The following is a 27,413-nucleotide window of genomic DNA, read 5'->3' on the forward strand; positions in this document are numbered from 1 at the left end:
AGTGAGAAATTCTGCTCAGCTTTGGAACATTTGGTGGATAGTACAATTTCAAACTTAGCTGAACTAGATAATATGTCTGTCTGTCAAGGTACTAGAGTATCTATTAAACGATAAGAAATGTGTGCTGTTCCTAGTATCATTTGATTCAAACTTGCATCAGCCCTAGCGAACATATGGTCAGCACTGATGGGAGTTAATGTCCTTCAACTTTTGGAAGATTGCATTTTGTACATCCCCTGATCTAGTTGCATTCCTTACTCTCTGACCCAGTTATTAGAAGTTGCTATCTACTGGCTATTTTGAAATTTGTCCTGTTGTTCTTTGGTCAAGCAGCAAAGCTAGACAGGTTTTTTTTCCGTGTCAGGAGCAACTTGAGAAACTGCAAGTCGCTTCTGGTATGCGAGAATTGGCCATCTGCAAGGACATTGCACAGGGGACACCCGGATGTTTTACCATCCTTGTGGAAGGCTTCTCTCATGTCTCCGCATGGGGAGCTGGAGCTAGCAGAGGGAGCTCATCCACACTCTCCCCAGATTGGAACCTCCGACTTGTCGGTCTTTAGTCCTGCCGGCAAAAGGGTTTCATCCATTGCGCCACCGGGGGCTCCTAGCTAGATAGTTATACAACTATAGCAATGTCAAATGAAAAGATTCAGTGGCAGACAGGATACTCTAAATAATACGATCTTTGAAATTTATTCTACACATATTAGTTCAGCAGCAAGGCCAAAAAATTTGGTCATTTGACCATTCATTCTAAACTCATGGTCCAAAATGTACTGCAAGGAGAATGTTGCCATGGCAGATACATCAATGTGGGAAGTTCCCTGAAATCCAAAGGTTCAAAAAGAATGTATCTAGTGACATCTCCAAAACAAAACTCGATTTTATATAACGAACACCATTTTATTACCCCACTATATATAATAGAACTTGAACATGCATTTTGGTATCCATGGGCGCAAAACCCCAAGGGATACCTAGGACCCACCGTGCACATGGAGAATGCTGCCCCTGGAAAATGCAGACGGGGAACAAACCCTCTTTCATGTTAACGCTGTGGCTTCATCTACCTATTATGATGCAGTAGAAAGGCAGATAAAATGTCAGAAGGAAGTGTAGCAAAAGCTTTTTTTCCCTGGAAAGAGATCTCCAGTATGGTTATTGAAATCCTTCCAGAATTTAAGGTCCCTGAACTTGATTGCTTGTTCACTCAAAGTCAATGCATGCACATACATACAGCAAAGTAAAACATTTCAGATGCCTGAGGTGGCACCAAACTAATGTTTGCTTAACACAAAGTTCAAGATACTCTGAGACATCACTTTATGCCTGGGTTTTTCTTTTCTACTTGAGTTTGGGAGGTTCGCCATACAAAATTTGAAAATATGAACTAAAATAAGTATGCTCGGAGCGATACCCTTGCATATTAACAAAAGGCACATACTTCTGGCTTTTCTCAAAGACCCCTAAACCCAGATCATGGTGCATTTAAAGCTCCCAGAAACCCTGGTCAACATGGCCAACAGTCTGTGATTCTGGAACTGCAGTCCACTACATCCATCCTTCACCAATACTGCTTGAGGGATGTTTCTCAGCTTGTAGTTCATACACCTCTGGGGAAATCCATGAACTGGATATATGCCTAAATATATATTTTATGGGTTACAAATTGTGAGGCTGTTGCATTTTTTCTGCTAGGTGAAGATCCACAACTATCATTAGAGACTTAAAGAGACCCAAGAAAAAGTTAAGAAGCACTGCCTCAGATATATAGGCATGAAATCTGGTTGTGACACACAGGAGAAGAATCAGTTTCTTCCATGTTTGGAGTTGACAAGGCAATTCTCCTCCTCCCACAGTTTCTTTGCAAGAGAGGTCCCACCAAGTAAGAAAAGTCGACAAACTAAGTTGTTAATCTGCATTATATTTTCATTAATAAATAAGTTCTCTTTTTAATAACACTGAACACTTAACAGATTCCCCGCCCACCCCATTTCCTTTCCTTCCCACACACAAAGAGACAATGTCTATAAAACAGTCACGTTCCCCTCTCCTTGCACCCCCCACTTCCCACCTCAGAGGAAGGAGGAGAGGGAGCCCAGACACCTGGATCCTAGAGGGAGAAGGGGCAGCGCAGGGGAGGGCAGGGCAGGGGGTGTTGGGCACAGAGGGGGTGGGAGGTGGCCGGAAGAAGGGAGAGGAGTCCACAATCAGCCTGCCCCCAACAGGCAACAAGACAAGCAGCAGATGGAGAAGATGACCAGACCAGGGCCCATGAGATTATTATTATTATTAACTGTGCATCAGAAGGGAGAGGGGGAGACACGGTTTCTTTTGAAGCCTTCAAGTAGGAAGAGCAGACCCCACCATCCAAGATGTTGCTATGCCAAGCTCCAAAGGCCCTCCAGAACAAGGCAGATCTTGGGCCAACCTTCATGGTTGCAGTCCAGCCAGACTCCGATCTCCCCCTCGGGGCTATGCCTGGAAGCACACACCGCAGCTGCATGGTGGGAAGCATTGCAATGCGGAAGGGATGACAGGCCCGCCCAAGCTAGGGAGAGTGGGGGAAACTGGACCCTTCTGGATCCTCTAGGGTCTGGCCCATAGGAACTAAGCTGCCTCCCCCCAATCCCAACCCCAGAAGGGTCAACTGGAGGGTCCAGTGTCCACACTGGTTCCTTTGTCGTTGCTGCCGCCACCACCCCCTGCTCCCAGAAGCGGGTGGCCACTTCACATAACGGAGCAACTTTTTGCTTTTTCCTTCTTGAAAGTGGAGGAGATGAGCTCAGATCTGCTGGGCAAGCGGAGGAGTCTCTTGGGGAAGCTTCGAGCTGGGCTCTTGGGGGTCTGGGGCCCAGGCTTGCTGAGGCAGATGGAGGCTGCTGTCCGGAAGATGCTGTGAACACTCTTCTCTGACGTGAAGGCTGAACACTCCAGATAGGTTTCGGCTCCAAGCTGCTTGGCAACAGCACAACCCTGAAAACAGAAAGCAAGAGAAAAAAGAAACATGTGAGATGCTATGGTGCCAGCAGCTGTCATGCACAGGATGGCCACAATGTCCCTGCTAAAGAATCTGATCTCTCATTTGCCCACTTGTTCCATACCTACACAACAACCTGGGTCACACACACACACACACGACGACTATAAATGCACAAGAGGATAGATTTCTATGGATGCAGGCATGTCTATTGAACCTAAAACTCCTTGCATGATTCATCTGCACAGTGTATTTTTCATTAATGCGGCTTTCATCAAGTCTTTGTGTATGTAGTGGGTTTGCTTGTTGAGTTTGTACTCACTAGACCGAGAACAGATTTTGTTTTTTACACATTCTGTGCGCACAATATTACTCAATTCATCTTCTTTCACTGAAGAATAGTAATGCAATAGACTTTCCATTTTTGCATGGGTTAGGGCAGGCATCCTCAAACTGCCAGCTTGTTCAATGGTCAGGAATTTTAGGAGCTGGAGGCCCTAACAACTGGAGGGCCGGAGTTTGAGGTTGCTTGGATTGTTGTTATTGTTTATACTCCACTTTTTCTCTCAACAAGGAGACTCAAAGCAGCTTACACTAAAGCATTTCAATACAACTTAAAATATACAAAAAATAAAACAGAATTAAACATTAATATTAAAAACAAATCTGTTAAAATCCATAAAACATATTCAAAACTAAAATCTATAGCAGCCTCTGACTTGATCTAGGGGAAGTAGGATGTCTGAGAACCTGGAAACACAACAAATTAAAGAATACATAGAAGTTGACCATAAAGTCACCCTGGAGCCCCCAGAGATAATATATTAATCAAGTCTGCGAATAATCAAATCCACAAAATTCAAACAATTTGAGTTTGAAATTTGCTTTGAATGTAATGACTTGTACTTTCATAACTGCAAATATAAATAATACCCAAAGAAAAGCAGTTTGGGGGGGTTGGTCACATCAAGAATGAAGAAACTTGCTCTTCACATAGGAAATCCAGACTAGGAGAAAGGTCTTCATTATAGGTTAGAAATCAAGAGCAGCACCTGACAAGGTCTTACCTGTTCATAAGAGACAGGGACTTGCTTTTGGTGGGACAGTTCCATCAGGGTGCTGAGATCTGTCCGCAGGTCTATCTTGCAACCAATCAGCAGCACACGGGTGCTAGGGCAGTAGTCCATGATTTCTGTTTTCCACTGGGAAGGAAGAGAGGGAGAACTTATATTGCATGCACAAAACTCATCCCAAGCTTGCAAGGCTCAAAAGTATTGATCGTAGATAACAGAAAAGACACAACAACATAATACATCATATCCTCTCGTGCGAGGTTCATTTTAAAAGCTGAAACACAAACGGGGGAAGATTTATCTATCACCACCAACATGCTACACCAGGGGTCCCCAAACTACGGCCCGCGGGCCACTTCCGGCCCGCCAAGGGCCCTGATCCGGCCCGCGGAGGAGGAGGCCCCCCCCCCACACACAGTGCCCCTCCATTGGCTGGCTCACGCTATCCGTCAGGCCCGATGGACAGCGCGTGCCAGCCAAGGGAGGCTGCTCCGGATGGTCTACTCGCGCGTAAAGCAACTCGCGAGGTGCTTTACACGCAAGTAGACCACGCGGAGCAGCCTCCCTTACTCGCAAGTAAGCCGCGCGGGCCTGCTCCTCCCTTGGCAGGCTCACCCTGTCCATCGGGCCTGATGGACAGCCTGAGCCAGCCAAGGGAGGCTGCTCCGCGTGGTCTACTTGTGTGTAAAGCACCTCGCGAGGTGCTTTACTCGCAAGTAAGCCGCGCGGGCCTGTTCCTCCCTTGGCAGGCTCGCGCTGCCCAAGGGAGGCTGCCCTGGTGCTCCATGCAGTCATGCTGGCCACATGACCTTGGAGGTGTCTATGGACAACGCTGGCTCTTCGACTTAGAAATCCAGATGAGCACCACACCCCAGAGTCAGACACGACTGGACTTCATGTCAGAGGAAAACCTTTAGCCAGGAAAATCTTGGAAGATCCAGGGTGGGAGAAAGAACTCTTGTCTGTTGGAGATAGGTATGAATGTTTCAATTGGCCACCTTGATTGCCATTTCATAGCCTGACAGTTTTTAGGGAGAATCCTTTGTTGAGAGGTGATTAGCTGGCCCTGATTGTTTCTTGTCTGGAGTTCCCCTATGTTTGAGTGTTGTTATTTATTTACAGTTATAATTTTAGATTTTGTTCAGACTAGAAATAGGAAGATTTCCCATTCTCTGCTCCTGGAATTACTGCCTAAAGAGGTCTAGAAAGAACCCCCTCTAAGGGTCCTTCCACACAGCAAAATAAGATATGTGCAATGTGCATAGGAATTTTATAATTGATTTTTAAAAAAAAAAAACTATAGTCCGGCCCTCCATCGGTCTGAGGGACAGTAAACTGGCCCCCGGTTTAAAAAGTTTGAGGACCCCTGTGCTACACATTAGGTATGAGTTTGTTTTTTTTTTTGTTTTTTTAAAAAAGCAATGTATCACAAGTTTCAAAAGAAAACTCAAGCTTCAGATATTCCAGAGATCTGGAAGAAATCTCTATAACCTCCTTACCCAAAAGGGGCTAATCTTAATCCAAATTGCACATGACCAGAATTAAGTACTACTGCAGACATGAGTAGGTGGAGGTGCCCACAGATGTTGAAATGCTAGCGCTGATTATCGGGTTTAAATGGCAAGAGACAGATTTCAGTTAGTACCCTATGGATGTTTGAAGGAAAGCATATTAATAAACCAGTTGGATTATTAGCCTAGCAACACTACTCGGAAGGGAATATTTGAGGGGACTTAGAAGAGACCGCCAAACCGTCTACGAACTGGCACGGGCATTAAGATCTGCTGAGGAGGCCCTTCTCTTGGTCCCACCACTATCTCAAGTACGTTTCGTAGGAACGAGAGAGAGAGAGAGAGCCTTCTTGGTGGCGGCTCCCCGGGTCTGGAATACCCTCTCTAAATTATATTAGTCCCCTCTCTTCAGGCCTTCCAGGTAAGTCTAAAAATATGGCTCTTCAGACAGGCCTTTGATCCTGAGTAATCCATGGTAACCATGATGAATCATTGATAGTACTGCTCCAAACTTTGATTGTTATGACAGATAGCCAACTTACCCACTGGTTCTACTGCATTTTAAGAATTTTATAATTTTTATAATTTTATCAGTGAGATTTTTATTTTTATGTGCTGTTGAGGAGATGTTGGCAGGGTACAAATAAAGATTTAATATTATTACTAGCTGTACCTGCCACACGTTGCTGTGGCCAACCTTCCCCTCTTTCTCCCCTTCCTTCCCTTTTTTTCTTTCCTTCTCTCCTTCCTTCCCTCTTTTCTTTCCCTTCCCCTTTCTCCCAGTTCTTCCTTCTCTACCTATACTTGGGCTGCAACTCCCAGCAGTCCTCCTGATCTCTCTCTCTCTCTCTCTCTCTATCTATCTAATCTAGCTATCTGGAGAATTGCTAGGAGTTGCAGTCCAGGAATAGGAAACTGAAAATATGCAGGGATTGGGATGCTATCAAAGAAATCCAAGGAAAAGAAAGCTTGCATCTTGGAAGCAGTGCATTTAGATCATCATCCTCTCCTAATGGGCATGGTCTAGGGAATGCTGGGAGCTGTAGTTTGGAAGAGAGTGTGGATATGCTATTGTGGTTTTTTTCACCGGGTAAGTCATTTTTGCACATGCGCTGTAGCGTCTTTTTGATTTTTTGGATTTTAAAGTCCCTTCTGCTGTGTTTTTCAGTGTTTTTATGAGTGATGGTCACTTGTTGGCCTGATAGGTGTATGGTGTCCAGATTTGGTGTCAATTTGTCCAATGGTTTTTGAGTTATGTTAATCCCACAAACGAACATTACATTTTTATTTATATAGATTATTATTACTATTATTATTACTCTTTTCCATTGAACAGGCTAGGCAGTGATCTGGATATTAATGTAAACTATCAATGGGGAAAAGCTAACTCTAATTCAGTATTAGCTGTCACTTCATGGACAAAATTTAATTATCACAAGTGCTTTCAGCCATCATCTTCTCTAGTCACTTTCCAAAATGTTCAGTCTACCCTATTCCAAAACATTCATTTGATTCTAGCCCCAAGTACGCATTGTAGGGCTCACAGTTAATGGGATTCTACAATGCCATCTACAGTCTCAGGGAAGGCCAGTGCAGACTATTTTCAACATAGATTAGAGTGACAGGAATGCTCAAGACCTGAAGGGGCCAGAAAAATAAGCTTTTCTCAATACAAGGCTCACCATGACAAGGAAAGTGATTGGAAACATTTTAATGTCGTACGGTCGATGTTAGTAGACTCTAACTCACCACTGGCTAGAGGTGATGGGTGCCACAATCCAACACCAAACCTGCTGACCCCAATTTACAACATGGCCTCTAAATTAGCATGAAGACTTGTGCCATGGAATGTTTTCTCTTCTACGCTGCAGCCTCTTATGCCTGCCTCCAATATTTATGGCAGAAGAGTCCCTAAGCATCCAGAACTAATTTCCAAGGGGGAGCTGGAGAGATGATAGCTGACAGAATTGGTTCCACAGGCAAACACTGTGCTTTGCACTGACATAACATGTTTGGATACAGCCCATTATAATCATCGTAACCATCATGTGAGGTTGAGTAACACTGCAGTTTTGGGAACCTTCAGAATATTCACTGACAAGAGGATTTACTGGAGAGCTACACAATAAAAAGGAGCAGAAGAAGAAACACTATCCATTTCCAGATAATTTACAGCCATCTAAAACAGACATGGGCAAACTTTGGCCCTCCAGGTGTTTTGGACTTCATTTCTGTTGAACAGGCACAGCATTTATAGTAGAACAAGAGGTAGAAGTTACTGTTTTTGGAGACTATAGCTCTCAAAATCTTCCAGCCAAAATGGCCAGTGGAAGTGCCGATTGGAAGGTTCTGAGAACTATCATCCCTCAAAGCATCTTTTCCAAGACCTGCAACTGAGCAGGAGTTGGCTGATCTAACAATTCAACTTCAGGAACTCGAAAGGTCTACATTTCAAAAAGATGCTTTTGGTATTCTTCCTGAGACATTGGTTCTATTATGCGCCTTTCCAGTTATAATACCATCAATATCTAAGTCATTCTCCAGGGGCTAAGAAGGGCTAGGGAGAAAAAGAAGTGTGTTTGCTGAACAGGTCAGTCTCCTCATGAGTGTTCAGTGCCTTATAAAAGTGGCACCATCTAACAGGGAGTGCTTTAAAGCACCGAACCACATCATTATACTTGTAAAGGATTCCCATGACATTAAGTCCAGTTGTGTCCAACTCTGGGGGGTGGTGCTCATCTCTATTTTTAAGCCAAAGAGCCAGCGTTATCCGTAGATGCCTCCTAGGTCATGTGGCCTGCATGGAGTGCTATTACTTTCCCACCGAAGCAGTACCTATTGATCTTTATACTCAGCTGCACATAAATACATGATATCGCTCTCAACTCTATTCTGCCATGCAGGAACACACAATTCAAGCATTTCCTGCCATTGGCTGTCCAGCCTCTGTTTAAAAGCCTCCAGAGAAGGAGATTCTACCACACTCTGAGACAACATATTCTGTTGTGGTAGAATCTCCTTCTCTGGAGGCTTTTAAACAGAGGCTGGACAGCCAATGGCAGGAAATGCTTGAATTGTGTGTTCCTGCATGGCAGAATAGGGTTGGACTGGATGGCCCTGGAGGTCTCTTCCAACTCTACAGTTTTATGATTCTGTAAGAGACCAAGTAATCATTCTTTCTTGGAAATGGTTCAAGGAGGGAAAAACTTTGACCTTCTTAGTACTTTGCATTGTAACTTCCAAACTACCTTGTTATGGCCATGCTGGCTGAGGCTTCTGTGGATGGAAATCCAAAATTATGTGCAGAACAGAGACTCACCCACACTGTCCTAAAGAGCTTTTTTAGCTTTGTATCTCATTCTTATCCTAGTTAGACCATTGAAGGTCAGGAGTCTGGGACGCCATCTGTACTAACATATAATGCAATTCAACCGAAGTAAACTGCATTATATTATTTATTTATGACATTTATATGCCACCCTTCTCACCCCGAAGAGGACTCAGAGCGAATTACAAGATATATATGCATACATTATATTATATTATTAGCATAGTGCAATATCAGTATTAAATATTACTATATTATTAGTAATATTACATGTTATATATATATATAATATTATTAGTAGTATTATATTGCATTACATTATAATATTATACATATTATATGTATATACAATATTATATTACATTATATTATATTAGCATAGCGCAGGAGATAAGATGGAACTGTCCCCTGGCCCCCTCTCTCTTCACTCTGATCCAGAGCAGCTGTTGGTGTGAGGGGAGGGGTCCCCAATGCTGCATATGGCAGCATATCCTCATATAATCCAGTTCAATGCAGTTAAATTGTATCCTGAAACTGCATTATATGGCAATGTCGATGGCGTCTGAGAAATTCTGGTGAGTCCAGAAGCCTTAGCCAGCTTGTTCAAAATTGTCAGGAATTTTGGGGGCTGCATTACAAAACAACTGGAGGGCTGCAGGTTGTGCAGGCCTAGTGCGATCCTTGGAGCATCCTACCAAGCCAGAGACCAGTGAGTTGACATGCGCAAAGCTTCATGTCCTATGAGACAGGGCAGGAACAAGTAGGGCAAGTACGCACTGCTCACCTTCTTCAGCGCACTGTCCATGGTCTCAGGGCGGCTGACATCAAAGCAGAGCAGGACGGCATCTGAGTCACTGTAGCACAGGGGACGCACATTGTCATAATAAGGGGAGCCTGTGGAAAGCAGAGAGGCAGGTCAACAAAAATCAAGAAGAAATAAAAAAAAAACCTTTATCTCTCTCATGGCCTAACATAGCACTGCCCTATTTTTGGATGAGACACGTCATGATGCTCTGTGTGCGCGCGTGCCCTGCTTGTGCGAGAAAGCGGCTGTGACATTTTTTGCTCACTTGCAGAAGAAAAGATAAAAGAGACCAGCCGTTGATGGAGTGTCTCCCCAGACCCTGTTCCATTGCGCAGGACTTTGTGCTCTCTCCCCCACCCACCCACCCACCCATTGTAATATCTTCCAGTCTTCTCGAGAGACAGCTTCACCGTGGTTTATATAACTAAGGCCATCTAACCCACCCACTCCCAATTCCATACAATCAATATGGGGGTGGGGGGGCCCGGAGGTCCCATTTTGTGGAGATTTAGGAGAGGAAGATGCAACGTACAAGGAGGACACAGGGGTTGCTTAGCAACGTTCCTTTTGCTGGTGAGGGGCGAGAAAAATGGGCTGCATATCCGCAAGGGAGGTTATGCATGCATGAAAAAGGGGAGGGGGCGAGGACTGCACAGGATAGTGGAAGGGAGCTGCTGCATAGATGAAAAGGGGGTGGGGAAAAAGAGGAATGGGATCACAAAGCAATGCAACCCCCCCCCCTCCAAACATCTCCTATCAGGAACAGCAGCATCCCAAATGCTTCTGCAGCCCAGACGCTGCGTGCCTAGAATAGCAAGCAACCCCAGGCTCCCTGCACCATGGCCATCACCATGGCAACCGAGGGGATCCAAGTAGCCGGGGACCCCACCTCCGGCCCATTTCAAAAGAGGGGATGCTGCTGCAGCAACAGGAGAGGCCGTAGCCCACCCTCAGTTGCCAGGGCAACCCCCTCGTGCCCCTCCACTTGCACACAATACTTTGAAAGAGCCCTGCATTGTGAATGGGGCAGCTCCCCCTTAATCCCATCCCACCACCCCTCTCCCCGCCACAGATTCCTTTAGTAATGGTCCACCGAGCCCCTTCTCAATCTCTGTGTGAGTGCGTCTATTGGCACACAGGCACAAAACGGGCAAATCCTCTTCCTGCTCGCTGCATTCCAGAAGAGGAATGGGGTCAAAACGGATCAAGGGGAAACAGAGCACAGCACCTTCATCGGCCCCCAGACATTTGCTGGAGATGCAGGAAGAAATTGGGGAAGGCTGGCAGGGACCATTGCAGCATTTTTGGCTTGCAAAGGGAGGGGGGAAAGGGAGGATAGCCTCCCTCATCCTAGTTTTAAAAAGGCAGGTGACGGATCTGGCTCAGGAACAGAGCCGTACAGGTGTAATAATAATAAAACTTTATTTCTACCCCACCATCATCTCCCAAAGGGGACTTGGGGCAGCTTACAAAGCACTCAAAATGTAACAATACATTCGGTGCAATAAATATAGATACATCAACATCAAGAAGAAAGAAACCTATTTATCTCTCTTTGTCTCTCTCTCTCTCTCATGTCCTAACATAGCACTGCCCTATTTTCCACCAAAACCCAGAACTGAATCGCTTTTTAAATTAAGGCTGCATGTTGAAGACTGGGGTCTGTGCACATATTAAAAGAAAGGCACGGGTTCTGCATAACAATGCCTCTTTTCTCCATCTCCAGACTGCAGCACTATGCACAAAATATACACACACCCAAAAAACCCCCACAAAGGAAATACTTGCCTTTCTATTCCTAAGTGCCTCAAAACTATCTATCATGAGTGGGAGGGGCAGAATGGACCCTATGAAATATACTCTCCTGGGCTTCAAAGCTGTACTTCCAACTCTATTGTTGTATGAAAAGACCAAGCAGTACCTCAACATTAAAATAAATACTGGAGATCAGATCCAGCCGTTCTCCCCTCCTTTAATCGTATCTGTGCCCACCCTCTCCCTGTGCCAGCCAATGAGGTCCCGCAAGCTCTACTGCTCTGCTCAGGTTGTCTCACTGCAGCAGAGGGAGCCGGGTGGAAGCCGGCCCTGGAGTAGCATTGGCAGCATTAGAGAGGAAAGAGGGGCTCACCTGAGGTGTCCCACAGGCTGAGCTCCACCCGCTGCTCCTCCGTCTCCAGGCAGGCCGTGTAGTTCTCAAACACCGTGGGCACATAGGTCTAGGGTGAGAGGGGACAGAAGGCACACAAGGGTCATCCAGGAGAAAGACAAGAAGAGCCAAAAGACAGAGTGCTATATTCTTTAGGGGCCCACACTGGCAAGGCAATCCAAAACAGAGTTTGCATCAGCCACCCCCAAAACACACACATCATTAATCTGGCAGCATGGCCAAGAGCAGGCTGAGAAAGAGCCATTCCAAGCACAACTCTGCCTGGTAATGGTACGTCAGTGGTAAAAGAACAGAATAACTTTATAATTTTACGTCATACATTGGGAAAAAATGCCATCCCCAATCACTTGTTAAACCCAGGACTGCTGACCGAAAGGTCAGCGGTTCAAATACGGGAAGCAGGGTGAGCTCCCGCCTGTCAGCTCCAGCTTCCCTTGTGGAGATATGAGAGAAGCCTGCCACAGAATGATAAAACATCAGGGCATCCCCTGGGCAACGTCCCTGCAGACTGACAATTCTCTCACACCAGAAGCAATTTGCAGTTTCTCAAGTCACTCCTGACATGAAATACCCATCTATCTATAGATATATATGTGTATGTGTGTGTGTACAAGGGAAGATGGGAGGTTTGCACAACTGAGTCCCACTTTCTGTTTCCTCCAATCTGGAGCACCCCAGAACCGCATTGGATTGGGACGATGGCAACTCTTATGCCCTGGTTTAGAGGAAAGCTGACTTTAAAAAGGGTAACAATAGCACACCCGTCGCACACACATATACGGGTAGGATCCCACTAGAGGGGCACAACAGGACTTTCAATGTATACGGAAAATGTATTGTGCGGAAAAGCTGGACTTCAAAGGGAGGTGGTGCCCAACCTATGAAGTTGGCCTTTGGTATCCACTGGGGTTTGGTTCCAGCCCCCATTCATTGATGTCAAGCCCCACAAACGTTCAAGATCCATTCTAAACAATAGCATATTCATAATAATATAGTATTAACAATAATATATAAATCCTATATAAAATAAAAAAAACCAAGGATTTGTCCCATATTTCCAAGACATAAGACAGAATTAATAACAATAATATATAAATCTTATATAAAATAGCAAAACCAAGGCTTTTTTCCCATATTTCCAAGCCATATTTTGCAAAAAAATTGCAGATAAAGAGGGAAATCTGCATAACTATCTAAGGAGAGAATCAGAAGGCATCAGAGTACATCCTAAAGCAGCCATCAGACACAGAGGACCAGCTATTATTATTCTTATTTGCCAATGGGACAGGGGCAATCACAGCATTTGTATCCGATGGATTACAATGGGTTTCCTCTTTTATTTCTTGGACTAACAGGGCCTCGTTTCAGGACAGGCCTCCCCAAACCCCAAACCCCAGGACCCCAAGACCCCTGGCTTGTTGCCACCCAGCCTACCTCAGGGTAGCAGTCCTTGGCTAGCACTTGCAGCATGGCCGTCTTGCCACAGTGGACTTCCCCCACCAACACCAGCTTACACCGGGCTACCACCGGCTGCGGAGTCCGCCTCTCTCTCATGGCCGCCGTCAGTGTTAAACCCAATGCACCAAAACCAGCCGCAATTTACAGTCCTAACGCGCCGGCCGGCTCAGTGCAGAAATGAGTGCGGGTGCCTCTGCGCGGCCTTTATAGGGAGCAGAGGGAGCCAATGGGAAGCAAAGGCGGGATCCCTTGCGATCAATCAGAAGCGCAGAACTCCAGGTTGAGTTCTTTAACCCCCCTCCCCGGCTTAAAGAGACATTCCGATGCTTTGGCTGTAAGAGCTGAAGTTAAGTTTGTTATTGAAGGCGCGACTCAACTGTAAATCACTAAGAGACGTCAAGGGACTCCTGCATTCTTGTCTCTTGTCTCCGGCGCATTGTTATTTTTGTTTGCAGCCAAGTTGTCTTGGGCATTGACTGCCTTGCAAACTCAGGGTTGTGGCTTGAGGTTGCATCTCCACCAAGCATGGGGCAACCTCGGCCCTCCAGGTGTTTTGGACTCCAACTCCCACAATTCCTGGCCTCAGGTCCTTTCCTTTCCCCCCTCAGCCGCTTAGGCCAGGAATTGTGGGAGTTGGAGTCCAAAACACCCGAAGGACCGAAGGTAAGCAGCTGAGGGGGAAAGGAAGGGGCCTGAGGCCAGGAATTGTGGGAGTTGGAGTCCAAAACACCCGAAGGAACAAAGTTAAGCATCTGAGGGGGGAAAGGAAGGGGCCTGAGGCCAGGAATTGTGGGAGTTGGAGTCCAGAACACCTGAAGGACCAAAGTTAAGCGGCTGAGGGGGGGAAAGGAAGGGGCCCAAAGCCAGGAATTGTGGGAGTTGGAGTCCAAAACACCTGAAGGACCAAACTGTCGTTTTGCAAGGTCTTTAGCCCTCTCTGGCAAAGAGTGCTGGTGCCTCTCTAAACTACAACCCCCAGGATTCCACAGTACAGAGCCCTGACGCTTAAAGCTGTATGAAACTTCATTAAGTCTACAGTGCAGATGCACCTAAAGCCTAGAAAATGGCTCTTGTTGGGGACTTCTTGGTGACTAAGTCTGCTGACTTGGTGACCAAGCAGTGTTTGTTTCCCAGCATCCCATGCAAGAGGAAGTGGACTGTGTCCTGCCCAGGTGGATTCTCTCCAAAACAAACCCAGGTGAGTTTCCTTTGTGGGAGTGACTCATCACACTAGAGAATGAGTCCACTTTACATCTGGTTTCTGCCTCCTGCAGAATTCTGGGCCTTGTAGTTTAGGGAGGAGCGTTTAACAGCCTCACTAAACTACAACCCCCAGAATTCTGCAGGAGGCAGAAACCAGATTTTAAGTGGATTTTTTCCTCTAGTGTGGTGAAGTAGACTCAGATGCCTGAGTGTTGGATGTGTACTTGGTACATAACAAATGTTCACAAGATCAACGGGCTCAGCACCCAAATCTGATTTGTGAAATGTAAGCCCCAAGTGCAATTTTTTTTAAATTGAGTTATTTGCTAAGCCTCTGGGGCGACCCAGTCACCTAATTTTAGTGTTAGTGGGGGGAAAAAATCAAAGAGCTGAGTAAATGTCTTATGTCATATAATTCCCCTGGTCCACAACACCAGCTGTTCCCAGCAAAGAAACTTCAGTGACTATTTCCAGATGGAAAACAAGGACTATTATGATGTTATCTCTATTTCCTGATACTCAAAGGGCCAGGGAGGGGAGCAGCCTCTTTGAAATCCTTCTAAATTCCCTTAAGTGACAATAGAAGTAATATCTGAGGGCCCTTCCACGCAGCCCTATATCCCAGAGTATCAAGGCAGAAAATCTCATAATATCTGCTTTGAACTGAGTTATCTGAGTCCACACTCGGATAATGTGGGATTTTATGCCTTGATATTCTGGGATATAGGGCTGCTGCGTGGAAGGGCCCAGAAACAAATGGTGGATCTACACCAGGCATGGGCAAACTTGGACCCTCCAGGTGTTTTGGATTTCAACTCCCACAATTCCTAACAGCCGGTTGAAGTCCAAAACACCTGGAAGGACGAAGTTTGTCCATACCTGATCTACACTATAGAATTAATGCAGTTTGACACCATGTGAACTAATAGAGCTTAATGCTTTTGGGAAGTGTAGTTTGTTGAAGCACCAGCGCTCTTTGACAGAGAAGGCCAAAGAAACAGCAATTCCAACGATTACATTGCACAATTAGAATGGTGTTAAACCATATTCATTCTACTGTGTAGCCCAAAATGCAAACCTGTGACTCCAACGAGAGTCCGGTATTCTGGCGAGCAAAAAGAGAGGCCCAAAAGAATTTTCCCTGATTTTTTCCCAAATAAATATCACCAAAGTTGAAGAAAAGCCACCGAGTTGTTTTATTGCGTTCCAGCTGGTATGGATGTCAAACCGCAATAATTCGTCAGGAAGGACATACATTCAATACATTGCAGTACATTTTTATAGAGAAAAACGAGGCAGTCAACTTTGAATTTCCCGCTCTCGCTTCCCTAGGCAGCTTGGAGCTGATTGGCTGGAGTTAATAGTTGGAGGAGAGGCTTGCCCGCCTTGGCCAATCAGAGCGCCAGCGCCGCTTTGGCTTCCGAGCCAATGGGGATCGAGGAGGCAGTACAAGAGGGAAACAAAGAACCGAGAGGAAAAATGAGTGGATTAAGTGTGCCTAAATGGCTTGTCCAATGGCCAGCGATAATCCGGGGATTCCTCAAGCTGGCCGGTTATTGTCTTGAGGGGTGAAATAAACAAAAGTGGCTGTCGCGGCTGTCCAGCCTTGATTTCCTTCAGTCTTGGATATGAGATTAATTTATGTTATCGATGTGTAGGTTTCAGCCATGGGGAAAGACAATGGATGAGGCGGAGGGGACATCCTGATCTTCCCTGAAGGCAGGATGTCCCATTGTTGATAAGTGACCAGGTTCACCATGAGGTGCCTTCCTGGGCGGCCATGCTCTGAGACCCAAGACGCACCATTGCTATTATCATGCAATAAGTCTTTGTTGGAATCCTTAAATCAATGGGGAATTCACCTCAGGAAATAGGAAACAATTTCCCAGGGGTTTGTCATGCTAGGGTCACGAAAAGGTGGCTTCCATATTTTATGCACAGACACATACATAAGGCAAGCACAGGGGAAAGGGAGAAAAAGGGAAATTCATATAATCGATCCCCACCCACCAGAGTTCATTGAGAGTCCAATATCATGAAATCTTATAGTTCCAAAATCATAAAAGAGAGTCCATGGGGCTTGAGGAAAAAAAGTTCCAGAAAGTTTTCAAAAGTTCTTAAAGTTGGCAAAAGTTGATAAAAAGTTGTAAAATCCATGGGGCAGGTTGGAGAAAGGTGTCCCAGAGTCCATAGAGTTCTTAGGAGGCGACTGCCAGTGCTGGAGACCAGGATCCACGATAAGAACTACAGATCCCTTCTTACCAAGGGCCAAGGTGGCCCACCGACATCTTGGGGATCCTATGGGGTGACTGTGACAGTTTCCCTGGATTTGGCAGGCTCCTTGGACATCAATAAAATGGTGGCAACGAGGCAGTGCCTTCGGGGAATCAGCTGGGCTCCAGGTTGAGGTATTGGAGGCAAAAACGGTTATTCCCGGGGCAGAGAGGTTAGCGGAGCGAAACTGAGATAGCCATTAGCCTTAGAATTCTCCCCGGAAAAGCATGGCACCGATTTCAAAGCGATCCATTGATTGCGGATATGGGGGCCCAATGGGTTTCCGTATCCATGGTTCAGAGGAGCGCAGTTTCGGCCTCCTTGGGATGTGAAAATCGCATCCCGGGCAGGCCGGCAGCCATCTTCAGCCTGGGAGAAGAAAGGTTCATGCAGAGAACTGTTTGGAGGCAGTAAAAGACACAAAGTAACATTATTGAGAGGAAAAAGTTACAATTAATTGATACTTTATTGGGGGGATTTGTTACAATGTTTGGAAGGGGAAGAAAGTGAAGTAATACGAAGGCTTCTGGGTTGCAGCTGCTGCTGTGGCCATATTCATGGAGGTTGGCCCAAGTGGGGCAATAGAGAACTGAGGAACTCCCTGCTGCAGGTCAGATCATCTTGAAAGCAGGGAGTTCTGGGTTCGACCTCATTCCTTCTCCCACCCTGGACATTATTCCACAGATATATAAACCTCACTTGCCTAGTTTCCAACAGACCTCACAACCTATGTCTGCCATAGATGTGGCTAAAACATTAGGAGATAATGCTTCTGGAAAATGACCATACAGCCCAGAAAACTCACATACTTATATAGTATGAATGGGCCCTAGATCAAAAGCATGGTGTTGGAATAAAGTTCCAGGGAACAGATTTTACTGCAAAATACACATGGCAGTGTTTAAGCAAGCCTCTTTCATGGGAAAAATGCAATTTTTTAAAGAGCACAAACAGAATGAACTGCAAATGGTGGCACTTCGCTCTGCTCACCTTGGTTTAAGGAAGAACTCAGATGCCACTTACCAGAACAAAGTTGATTCAGCCAAATCATTTCTACTTTTGGGCCCTTCTAAATAGACAGCTCCTAGCCCCATCAATTAAAAGCAACTATGGATATATAATTGGCCCTTCACATTTATGGGCTTCATGTTCTTGGATTTGACTGCTCACAAATTTGATTGATGTTCTCCTTAGAAATCTCTAGGTTCTCCAACACATCTCTTATGATCAACTTCTGCTGGAAGTAAACAAAAAAATCACTAGAGGATTAGAAATTCCTACTAATTATATTTCTGTAGGTTTTTGCAAGCCTTCCAGTGCAATTCTGGCATCAGACTCCAGCAAAGTTGACCATAGGTTAGTTCCAGGGGACCTGGGGCTCTTCCAGACAGGCCTTATAAACGAGGATCTGATCCCAGGTTTACTGCTTTGAACTGGATTGTATGAGTCCACACTGCCAGATAATTTGGGATAAACAGAAAAACTGGGATCAGATCCTGGGATGTAGGGCCTGTCTGGAAGAACCCTAACCTCAAACTTTTAAACAGAGGGCCAGGTCACAAGCCCTCAAACTGTTGGAGGGCCGGTTTATAATTTTTAAAAAAACATGAATGAATACCTATACACATTGCACACATCTTATTTGTAGTGCAAAAAAAACTTTAAAACAATACAATAACAATAAATGAAGAACAATATTAACAAATATAAACTTATTAGTATTTCAATGGAAAGTGTGGGCCTGCTTTTGGCAGATGAGATAGGATTGTTGTTGTTGTGTGCTTTCAAGTCATTCCAGACTTAGGTTGACCCTGAGCGAGGGCTGGGTAAATCACCTTGGAGGACCGTATCCGGCCCCCGGGCCTTAGTTTGAGGACTCCTGCCTTAGAGAGTCGCAGGGTGTATTAACACTGCAGAATTAATACAATTTGACTTCACTTTAATTGTTATGGCTCAAGGCTATGGAATCATAGGGGCTTTAGTTTTACACAGTCTTTAGCCTTCTCTGCCAAAGAGTGCTGGTGCCTCACTAAAACTACAGCTCCCAAGAATCCATAGCACTGAGCTATGACAGTTAAAATGGGCGTCAAACTACATTCATTCAAAGTGGAGATGCACTGCTAGAGAGGGGTTCTCCAAAGCAAAATAATGTGAGGTTTTTTTTTCCACACTTTCCACACTTTTGTGGGGATCTTCCAGCTGTAACCTCAGCAGATATGAAGGGCTAACTGTATAGCTGATGTGTCTTTGCCTCCTTAACAAGTTTTCTGTTGTAAGAAGAAAGTACGCAAGGATCCCTTGATTCCCTCCCCCCCAGATGAAAAATGCAGGGTGATTGCTATATAAAAACCCAATTTAGCTTATGTCATGATAGCATTCTGATATGGCTCAGTTTAAAGTTCGGTTTTCCCCTTGAAAATGAGACTAAGGTGTTGATGACCAGTCAGATCACACTTTTGGGAAAAGCATGTCTTGGTTTAAACTAGGAGGAACCTTCCCCACTAACTCCTGCCCTCAGATGTTAAACCCGTTGTGTAAATAAATTCAGCAAAGGTGACAAGGATGGAGAGGGCAGGAGGGAGATGCAAAGGGGTATGAAAATATAGCTGTGAGCCACATGTTGCTCACTCCTATGCCAAACCATTTGGCTGGCCAGTTGATGGAAATGATAAACAGTGGGAGCAACTGGAACAGAGAACGAGGGAGTCATCTCAAGGCATGGCACCCAGCAGGGATCTAAAGAGGATGATTGCCTTCCCTTTTTCCAATTTGCTGACATTTGTCCAGACCTCAAGCTGTCATTGAACCAAACTGAGTTCTGGGAGGCAAAGAGGGCATCTTGTTTCTGGCTTTTGAGTCAACAGTCCATAACCATAACATCATCATCTTCTGACTACCATCAGAAGGCACTTGGGTAGATATCCTGTTTTGCTTAATGTTTGAGAAGTGACCCAGTGTGCTTGTCTGTGAGTTATCTTTGGTTTATTTCCAGCAAATTATTTTTACATTCCCGTCTCCTACCAGAAAGGAATCCGGGCGCATGGGGTTCATGTTTACTGAAATTACTCCTTGTCTGCAGCTGTGGGCCCTTGTTAAACAAGCTGAGTAATTGGGAGCATTTGACAACAGGCATTTGGTATTTGTTGTTGTTGAAAGCATTCTGCAAGGACCACGGTTTTTACAATAAGCTTTGAATTAGAAGAATTGTACCTAGATGGATAGTGTGGCCAGATCTAAACCTGATTTTTATCATTCAAGATGCTCACATTAATCTTTAAAGGGTTTTGATGTCATTATCAATATTTTTAATATGTCATATTTTAACTGACAAATTGTTCAATTGAGGATTTACATTTTTATTCTGATTTTTTGTATTGCTTTTAACTAGTATTTATCTTAATATATTGTTCGTCACCTTGAGTCCCATTAGTCAGAGAAAGGTGTGATACAAATTCATTAAAAATTATTATTATTATTATTATTATTATTAACATTGTTGACGTTGCAATCTCAGGCGACAGCAGGATTGACGAGAAGCAACTGGAAAAGCTGACACGATCAAATTGCAAAGACTCTGGCACAAGGCAGTAAAGATGGTCCCAGTGGTGATCAACACACTGCATGCAGTGCCTAAAGACCTTGGCCTGCACTTAAAAACAATCGCCACTGATAAAATTTCCATCTGTCAGATGCAAAAGGCCATCCTACTCGGATCTGCATGAATTATTTACCAATACATCACATAGTCCTAGCCACTAGGAAGGAGTTCGTGTGATCCAATATGATAGCCAGCAGAGTGATCTTGTTTGCTGTGTATTAATCTTGTTATAGCCTTGCTATTTTTGAATATATTTTTTTAAAAAACAAAGCCATCAGAAATATAGTCCACTGTTTGGTAGAGAACGCAAAAAAACCTTGTAAAATTACAATGCTTTCCTAGTATAGAGCCATGGCAGATAAAGTTATGTCAAAATGTATTTATTCTACACTGTTTCTGTGAGTTGTAATAAAAATCCAGCTTTTCTAAACATTGGAACAGATCTTATATATATATATATATATACACAAAGCCATCAGAAACATAGTCCATGTTCTGGACATGTTCTCCTCCTCTAAGCTTTGGGACCTCCTTCCTGAAAAGAATCAAACTGAGATGTCACGTGCAATTGATGGTGCAGACTCACATTTTTTTGACATGTGTGACATTCTGTTGTTTTTGTGTCCTTGGGTTTGAAAACGACTATGCATGAATTTAAGGTTGCATCACTTTGTTGTGACATGTATCATTGGCTGAGGGCCACATGCGCCACTCAGATTAGTTTCTGGTTCTTTTTTTATCTGGTCTTTCCTCTGTAGAGATTAACATGGCATCAGCGGTACACTGGAGCCAGAGCTCACAAAGTTGAAATCCTGAGTTTTTTAATAAGCCAAAACTATGGCATCATCTGCTACCCCTTAGACTCTCCTGTGCCCTCGCCAATCCCCACAGTGATTGGAAGGATAATTGCTTCCCCCAACAATTATGTGCTGTTGTTCCAGCGTTTCCCAAAGTCTGGTTTTCTAGGGGTTTGGGACTTCAGCTCCCAACATTCCTGACCATTGTCCAAAGCAGCTAAGACTTCTGGGATTTGAGGTCCCAAACACCTAGATGACTAGAGTTCGCGTATCACTTTAAGTAAGATATCTTTGCTGTCATCCAAATGTCTTTAATGGGAGAAAGTGTTTCAGATTTATGCAGCTGCATTCAGGACTCTTCATGGGGATTGTAATCAGGAATATCCCAGCCAGTGCTAGCATTTCAACATTTACCACTACCCCATTGTGTGGCATACACAAAGTTGCCTCATTGACAGTCATAATCCTCCCTCAATTGGGTTAATCTGGGAGTTAGGAGCCGGCTGGCTGGCTGGCCGGCTGGCTCAAGACGTCATAGCTGAGTGTTGAACTGAACCCAGATTTCCCAGATCAAAACCAAACAGAATGGGGGTGGCAGAATGCAGGCCTTCAAATATTCTTGGACTGCTACTTTGTGGCTATTTTAACCTGGATTGATAGGAAATGCTGTTCAATGGAAGACCAAAACTGCCCACTTCTATCCTAGCATCTTGGAGCCCCCAGTGGTGCAATGGGTTGAACCCTTATGCCAGCAAGACTGCTGACCGAAAGGTTGGAGGTTCGAATTCAGGGAGCGGGGTGAGCTCCCCTCTATCAGCTCCAGCTTCCCATGTGGGGACATGAGAAAAGCCTCCCACAGGATGGTAAAACATCCGGGCGTCCCCTGGGCAATGTGCTTGAAGACGGCCAATTCTCTCACACCAGAAGCAACTTGCAGTTTCCCAAGTTGCTCCTGACACAGAAAAAAAAAACCCTAGAATTTGAGCATGCACCAAAAGCAGACAATTTCATTTATGTGGAGATGGAAGATCTGCTTTAGCTCTTCGGCTTAAGTATAGGTACACATGATGTCATATAGCAATCAGTTAATCTGATCCCTGTAGTAAAATAGCTTCTGTGGAGGTGACATAACCAGACAGCAATGTATTGGCCACTTCCAGGATGGTGGATCTAAGATGCTGCTAAATAGCAAAGGGTGTGATTCTTCTGAAGTGTACCTTGCCAGTAGTGTGTGTACAAGGCTAAAGGTGAAGGTTCTGTGTGCACAAAGGCAGCAAAGGGCAGAGAGCCACCACTCTTAGCCTGGATCTACATTGCCCTATATCTCAGGATCTGATCCCAGGTTATGCACTTATCCTAGATTATCTGGCAGTGTAGACTCATATTATCCAGTTCAATGCAGATAATCTGGGATCAGATCCTGGGATATAGGGCAGTATAGATCCAGCCTTAGTGAAGGTTTCCCATCTAATCTCTGTTCTCCAGTTCAGAACATTGTTTTTCAAATGTTTCACTCTACCCCATAAGCAATGTTGTCAGGTAATGTAGGCATCCAACAGCCTGTCCTGCTTCTCCATCCAGGCGATTGTAGGAGAAACTAATATAGTTTGGCTTGGACCAACTTAGCAGGCTTACTTTTAGATCTGTGTGTCTTAGTTTTAGGATGTTTCTTCTAGAAAAAAAGGCTCCTATAGGTTGAGCATCTGTTTTCCAAAATATTTGTGCATATTTTCATATATGTACATAATAAAGATGAAATTCTAAACTAAAACAAAGTCTAAACATGAAATTTATGTCATGTTTCAGATACACTTTGTACACATAGCCTGAAGCTCATTTTATTCACAATATTTGTAATCATATCTAAAACAAAGTGTGTGTATATTGAACCCCTAGAAAACAAGGTAAAGGTAAAGGTTTCCCCCTGAAATTAAGTCTAGTCGTGTCCAACTCTTGGGGATTGGTGCTCATCTCCATTTCTTAGCCAAAGAGCCAGAGTTGTTCGTAGACACCTCCAAGGTCATATGGCCGGCATGACTGCATGGAGCGCCATTACCTTCCCCCTCGGAGAAGTACCTATTGATCTGCTCACACTTGCATGTTTCTGAACTGCTAGGTTGGCAGAAGCTGGGGCTGACAGCGAAAGCTCATGCTGCTTCCCAGATTCGAACCTGCGACCTTTTGGTCAACAAGTTTAGCAGCTCAGCAGTTTAACCCTCTGCACTACTGAGGGCTCTGGAAAGCAAACGTATCATTATCTCCTCCATTAATGTGAATAATTTTGGATTTTGAGTATTTCAGATTTCAGAATTCCAGATGAGGGCTGAATCTGTAGTGTGAGGACTACATGAAACGTATAAATGTCCATAAGTCGTAGTATTTGGCTAAAATTATACACCATATATGTAAGCGGTAATGCATGCCTCCTGGTCTGAAGACTGGAAAAGTTGGAGGACAGCTTCCAGAATCCCATTTTGATTCTAGATCTAGTCCTGCAAACATTTAATCTAAAACAGCCAACATTGCCCCTTGCATATTCTCCTCTGAACAAACAAGAACACTCAATGGAATACAAACTCAAGAGATGAGCACACAATTATGACTGTTTGCAGTTATAATCCTAGAATCCCCATGTTGGCAGTGAAGTTTTGGAATTTAAAATGTAAGAAGTCAGTTTCCTAAGTTCTTGCTTCAGCATCTTACAAGGGAAATAATATTTCTTCTGTAGAAAAAAAAATCTATTAGGCTGCCATGTAAATCTTGTACTCCTAGTGGAGCTTCACTCCCAGTAGTTAGGGGAAATTCAGAAGCATCTTTCAATAACAGTATGGAGCGCTGTTGGCAGATAATAAACAACAGAGAGAAAGCATGCTGGGCATTCCAGGGTACTAACAAATTACAGCCAGATGCCCTCGTTAAAGTTCTGCATCAGGGCAAAGATCAGCATTAATATAAATGCAATATACATACATGCACAGCAGATGAACACATGTAATGTAAAAATACTCATATGTTTAGAAAAGAAAATTGCTAGTTTGTATCAAAATGATAAACAATAGATACTATAACTTTAGTAGTTGTTGAGGGTTTCAGAAGCACACTGCTCAGGATGGGCACCATGGTTTGAGTTAATTAATGTTATTTGCTCTTGCTCTGGGCTTTCAAGTGTTTTCTAGCTCACGTCCACCCTAGGGCGACCTTATCACTTTTTGGTGGGAGTGTTTGGGTGGGAAATGTGTTCAAAGAGGATTTTGCCTTTGTCTTCCTCTAGGGCTGAGATAATGTGAGCTCCTCAAGCTCACCCAGTCTCTGAAATGCCTGGTTTTCAAATTTGGCATGATGGAGTAATGGAGTAGAGTGGGGATGGTGGAAATTTACCTTACATTAACTTCCATAAGCAACTAATTCTAGTATCCAAGCCAATGTATATGCGCATACGTGTACACTATTATTGTGCACAACGTTATGGAAGCAGAGGTAGAAGCCTCACCTTATGAGCAGGAGCCTCCCAAATATTCTCTTGCACAAACAATGGGAAATTGGTCTATGGCAAATATATGAATATATGCCAGAATTTGGAAAAAAAGTGATCCAAGATTTCCTCCAGGCATCCAGAACGGAAACTTTGTCATGTTCTTCTGTATATTTACTAAGCAATCCCATTATACAATATCTGTTCACATCTGTGGAAAGCCAGAGCAGTTGAAGATACCAGCTGAGCATCCTTTATCAAGAGGTTCAAAATCCTTCAAAGTCCCAAAATTGTCCACATGGGTATCAGAGGTAGTGACATCTTTGTTTTCTGATGGTTCAGTGCATAATAACTTCTTTGCATGCAACAAACTATTAAAATATTGTATAAAGTTAAATTTAGGCCACACGTATAAGGTGTATATAAATCATACATCAATTTCATTTGTAGACTCAGATCCCATCTCCAAGATCTATTTGCATGTGCATAGATATTTACATATTTATGTATATGCAAATATTGATATTCCGACATATTGAAAAATCTGAAATCCATAACACATTTGGCCCCAAGGATTTTGGATGAGGGACACTCAACCTGTATGAATAAAATAAAATGGTCAAAAGCAAGGTCTGTTCAAACAAAAGAAGGAAAGAGTATATTTGTGTCTGCTTTGATCTCTATTGGTTGTTGTCCTTCTGCAGCTTCAAGTTGACTTGGATGGATGGAGATCCTGTGGTAGGGATTTCTTGGTAAGGTGCATTTAGAGGAGATTTGCATTGCCTATTTCTGAGAGTGTGGCTTGTCAAAGGTTTCCACAGGTGAGTGGGAGTTCAAATGTGTCTCTCGGGGCCCAATACTCAGGTATACCTGTATTTGAGTTGGATTTGGATATGGGCGGGAGGACCATCACCATCCCCTTATCACATATGAATGCTGGTCAAAGGTTGGTTAGAGCTTCTGGCCAATTCCAGTCTTTGGTAGGCCACTTTTTAAAAACAGCCTTGGTGAATATTGACTTGGGTTCCTCCACACACAAATCCTATGGTTTCTGTTTGATCACTGAACCTTGCATCTGTGCTAAAACAGGCAACCCCCTTGGTGTTTGTTTTGTGTCACTGAGTGCCCTTGAAGCAGGCAGGCCACAGCAGCACTGCCTATTGTCTTGCATAGTGACATTTTTAATTGTTTGAGTGATGTGTCCTTCATGCGAAGGAATACTGGGAAGATTATAATCAGAATCCAGTGGGTTCCCTATGCTCCTAGTAGCGCTTTCACCTGAATTAAACAGTTTTGGTGAAAGATGGCATGGGAAATCTGCCCATTTCAAGAGACCTATTCTTCTGTCCCCATTATCTTTTTCCTCCTATTGCCACAAGCAAAGTTTGTGCTGTTCTCTCAGTGAAATGTGTTAACTGGATCCATTTTCCTGTAATGCAGGCAATATCCAGTTTAATTGAGAACTGGAGGTTGCCAGCTTCAGATGAAGAGCTTCAGAAAATGTTCATTTTAAAATATAAGTCTGCATGATTCCTCTAAAGCTAGCATGCGATCATGCCGATTCTGGAAGTTATAGGCCAAACAAGTAATTTGTACAGCTTCTATTTCCGATTTGTCCTCTGGCTGTGTGAAAAGGTAAAGCGCCCGTGATTTTAAGGTTATCTTCATGTCCCTACTTCCTTAGGGATAACTCCCACTGGTCAAAGCTACAAGGGAGGAACAAACACACAATGGTTAGAAACATTGTTTTATGGACAGAAGTGCAAACATTTAATCTCCAGCTACTCCTGTTAAGGTCAGCAAGTTTTAGTGCAGTAAGAGAATAATGAATAGTGAACTGACAAATGGAACGGCTTCTGATTACGATTTTGGATGGCATGATTTTAATCATTAGTTTTCAATTGTGGTGTTTTAATGTTTGGTTTTTAATGTAAATGTTTATTGTATTATATGTTATTTCTGACATCAAATTGTTGCCTAAGTTGTAAGGCCACTCTAAGTCCCCTTTGGGGTAGAGAAGGGCGGGCTAAAAATATTGTAAATAAATAAATAAATACCAGGCAACCTGGGGCTGCAAGCAAGCTGAGTAGGTAATACCAGGATAGACAAGAGAAATACAGTGGACCTTTGGTGTCACTGCGGTTTGGTTCCAAGACCCCCATGGATACTAAAATCCATGGATGCTCAAATCCGATTATATACAATGGCATATTAAAATGGTGCTTCATTATTTTATAGGCCTCTTTGAAAGAAGAAGTATGATGTAAGTGATGATGATGGAGTATGTGTAACAATACCCAATCAACTCTCTGTGTCTGTGGATTCTGCATCCACCTAGTCAACCATTAAGTTGACTAGGAGCCCTCGGTGGCACAATGAGTCAAACCCTTGTACCGGCAGGACTGAAGACCAACAGGTCAGAGGTTCGAATCTGGGGAAAGGACAGATGAGCTCCCTCTGTCAGCTCCAGCTCTCCATGCAAGGACATGAGAGAAGCCTCCCACAAGGATGGTAAACATCTGGGCGTCACTAGGGCAACATCCTTGCAGACAACCAATTATCTCACATCAGAACCACTTGCAGTTTCTCAAGTTGCTCCTGACACACAAAAAAAATCAAGTAAGCTTGACCTCTCACCTAACATTGAGAAAATCAAAGTGCTCTGCCAGCAGGCACCAACCAATTCCTTTTTATTGCCAGCAGTGAGACTTAATGGTACAACACTAGTAAATATTAACCATTTCC

The 27,413-nt window shown here is 44.0% G+C and overlaps 1 protein-coding gene across 1 annotated transcript; it reads right to left on the bottom strand.

The window, feature by feature from the left end:
• Nucleotides 1–1,906: 1,906 nt before the first annotated feature.
• RND1 (Rho family GTPase 1) lies at nt 1,907–13,500 on the bottom strand. Its single transcript, XM_060764128.2, has 5 exons — nt 13,301–13,500; nt 11,828–11,915; nt 9,679–9,788; nt 4,050–4,184; nt 1,907–2,978 (listed from the first exon to the last, which is right to left on the bottom strand). Exons 1-5 carry the CDS (start codon nt 13,418–13,420, stop codon nt 2,733–2,735), a joined length of 699 nt encoding a protein of 232 aa, XP_060620111.1. The 5' UTR covers nt 13,421–13,500; the 3' UTR covers nt 1,907–2,732.
• Between the last annotated feature and the right edge of the window lie 13,913 nt (nt 13,501–27,413).

This window comes from Anolis sagrei, chromosome 2 (assembly GCF_037176765.1).
Source record: "Anolis sagrei isolate rAnoSag1 chromosome 2, rAnoSag1.mat, whole genome shotgun sequence".
Lineage (NCBI taxonomy): Eukaryota > Metazoa > Chordata > Lepidosauria > Squamata > Dactyloidae > Anolis > Anolis sagrei.

Bases quoted from the DNA above. Each gene is read 5' to 3' on its own strand.
- RND1 (XM_060764128.2), bottom strand. From the start codon at position 13,420: ATGAGAGAGAGGCGGACTCCGCAGCCGGTGGTAGCCCGGTGTAAGCTG. The intron at 11,916-13,300 runs GTAGGCTGGGTG...CTCTCACCCTAG, and splicing joins CCAAGGACTGCTACCCTGAG to ACCTATGTGCCCACGGTGTT. The intron at 2,979-4,049 runs GTAAGACCTTGT...TTCTGTTTTCAG, and splicing joins TCCCTGTCTCTTATGAACAG to GGTTGTGCTGTTGCCAAGCA.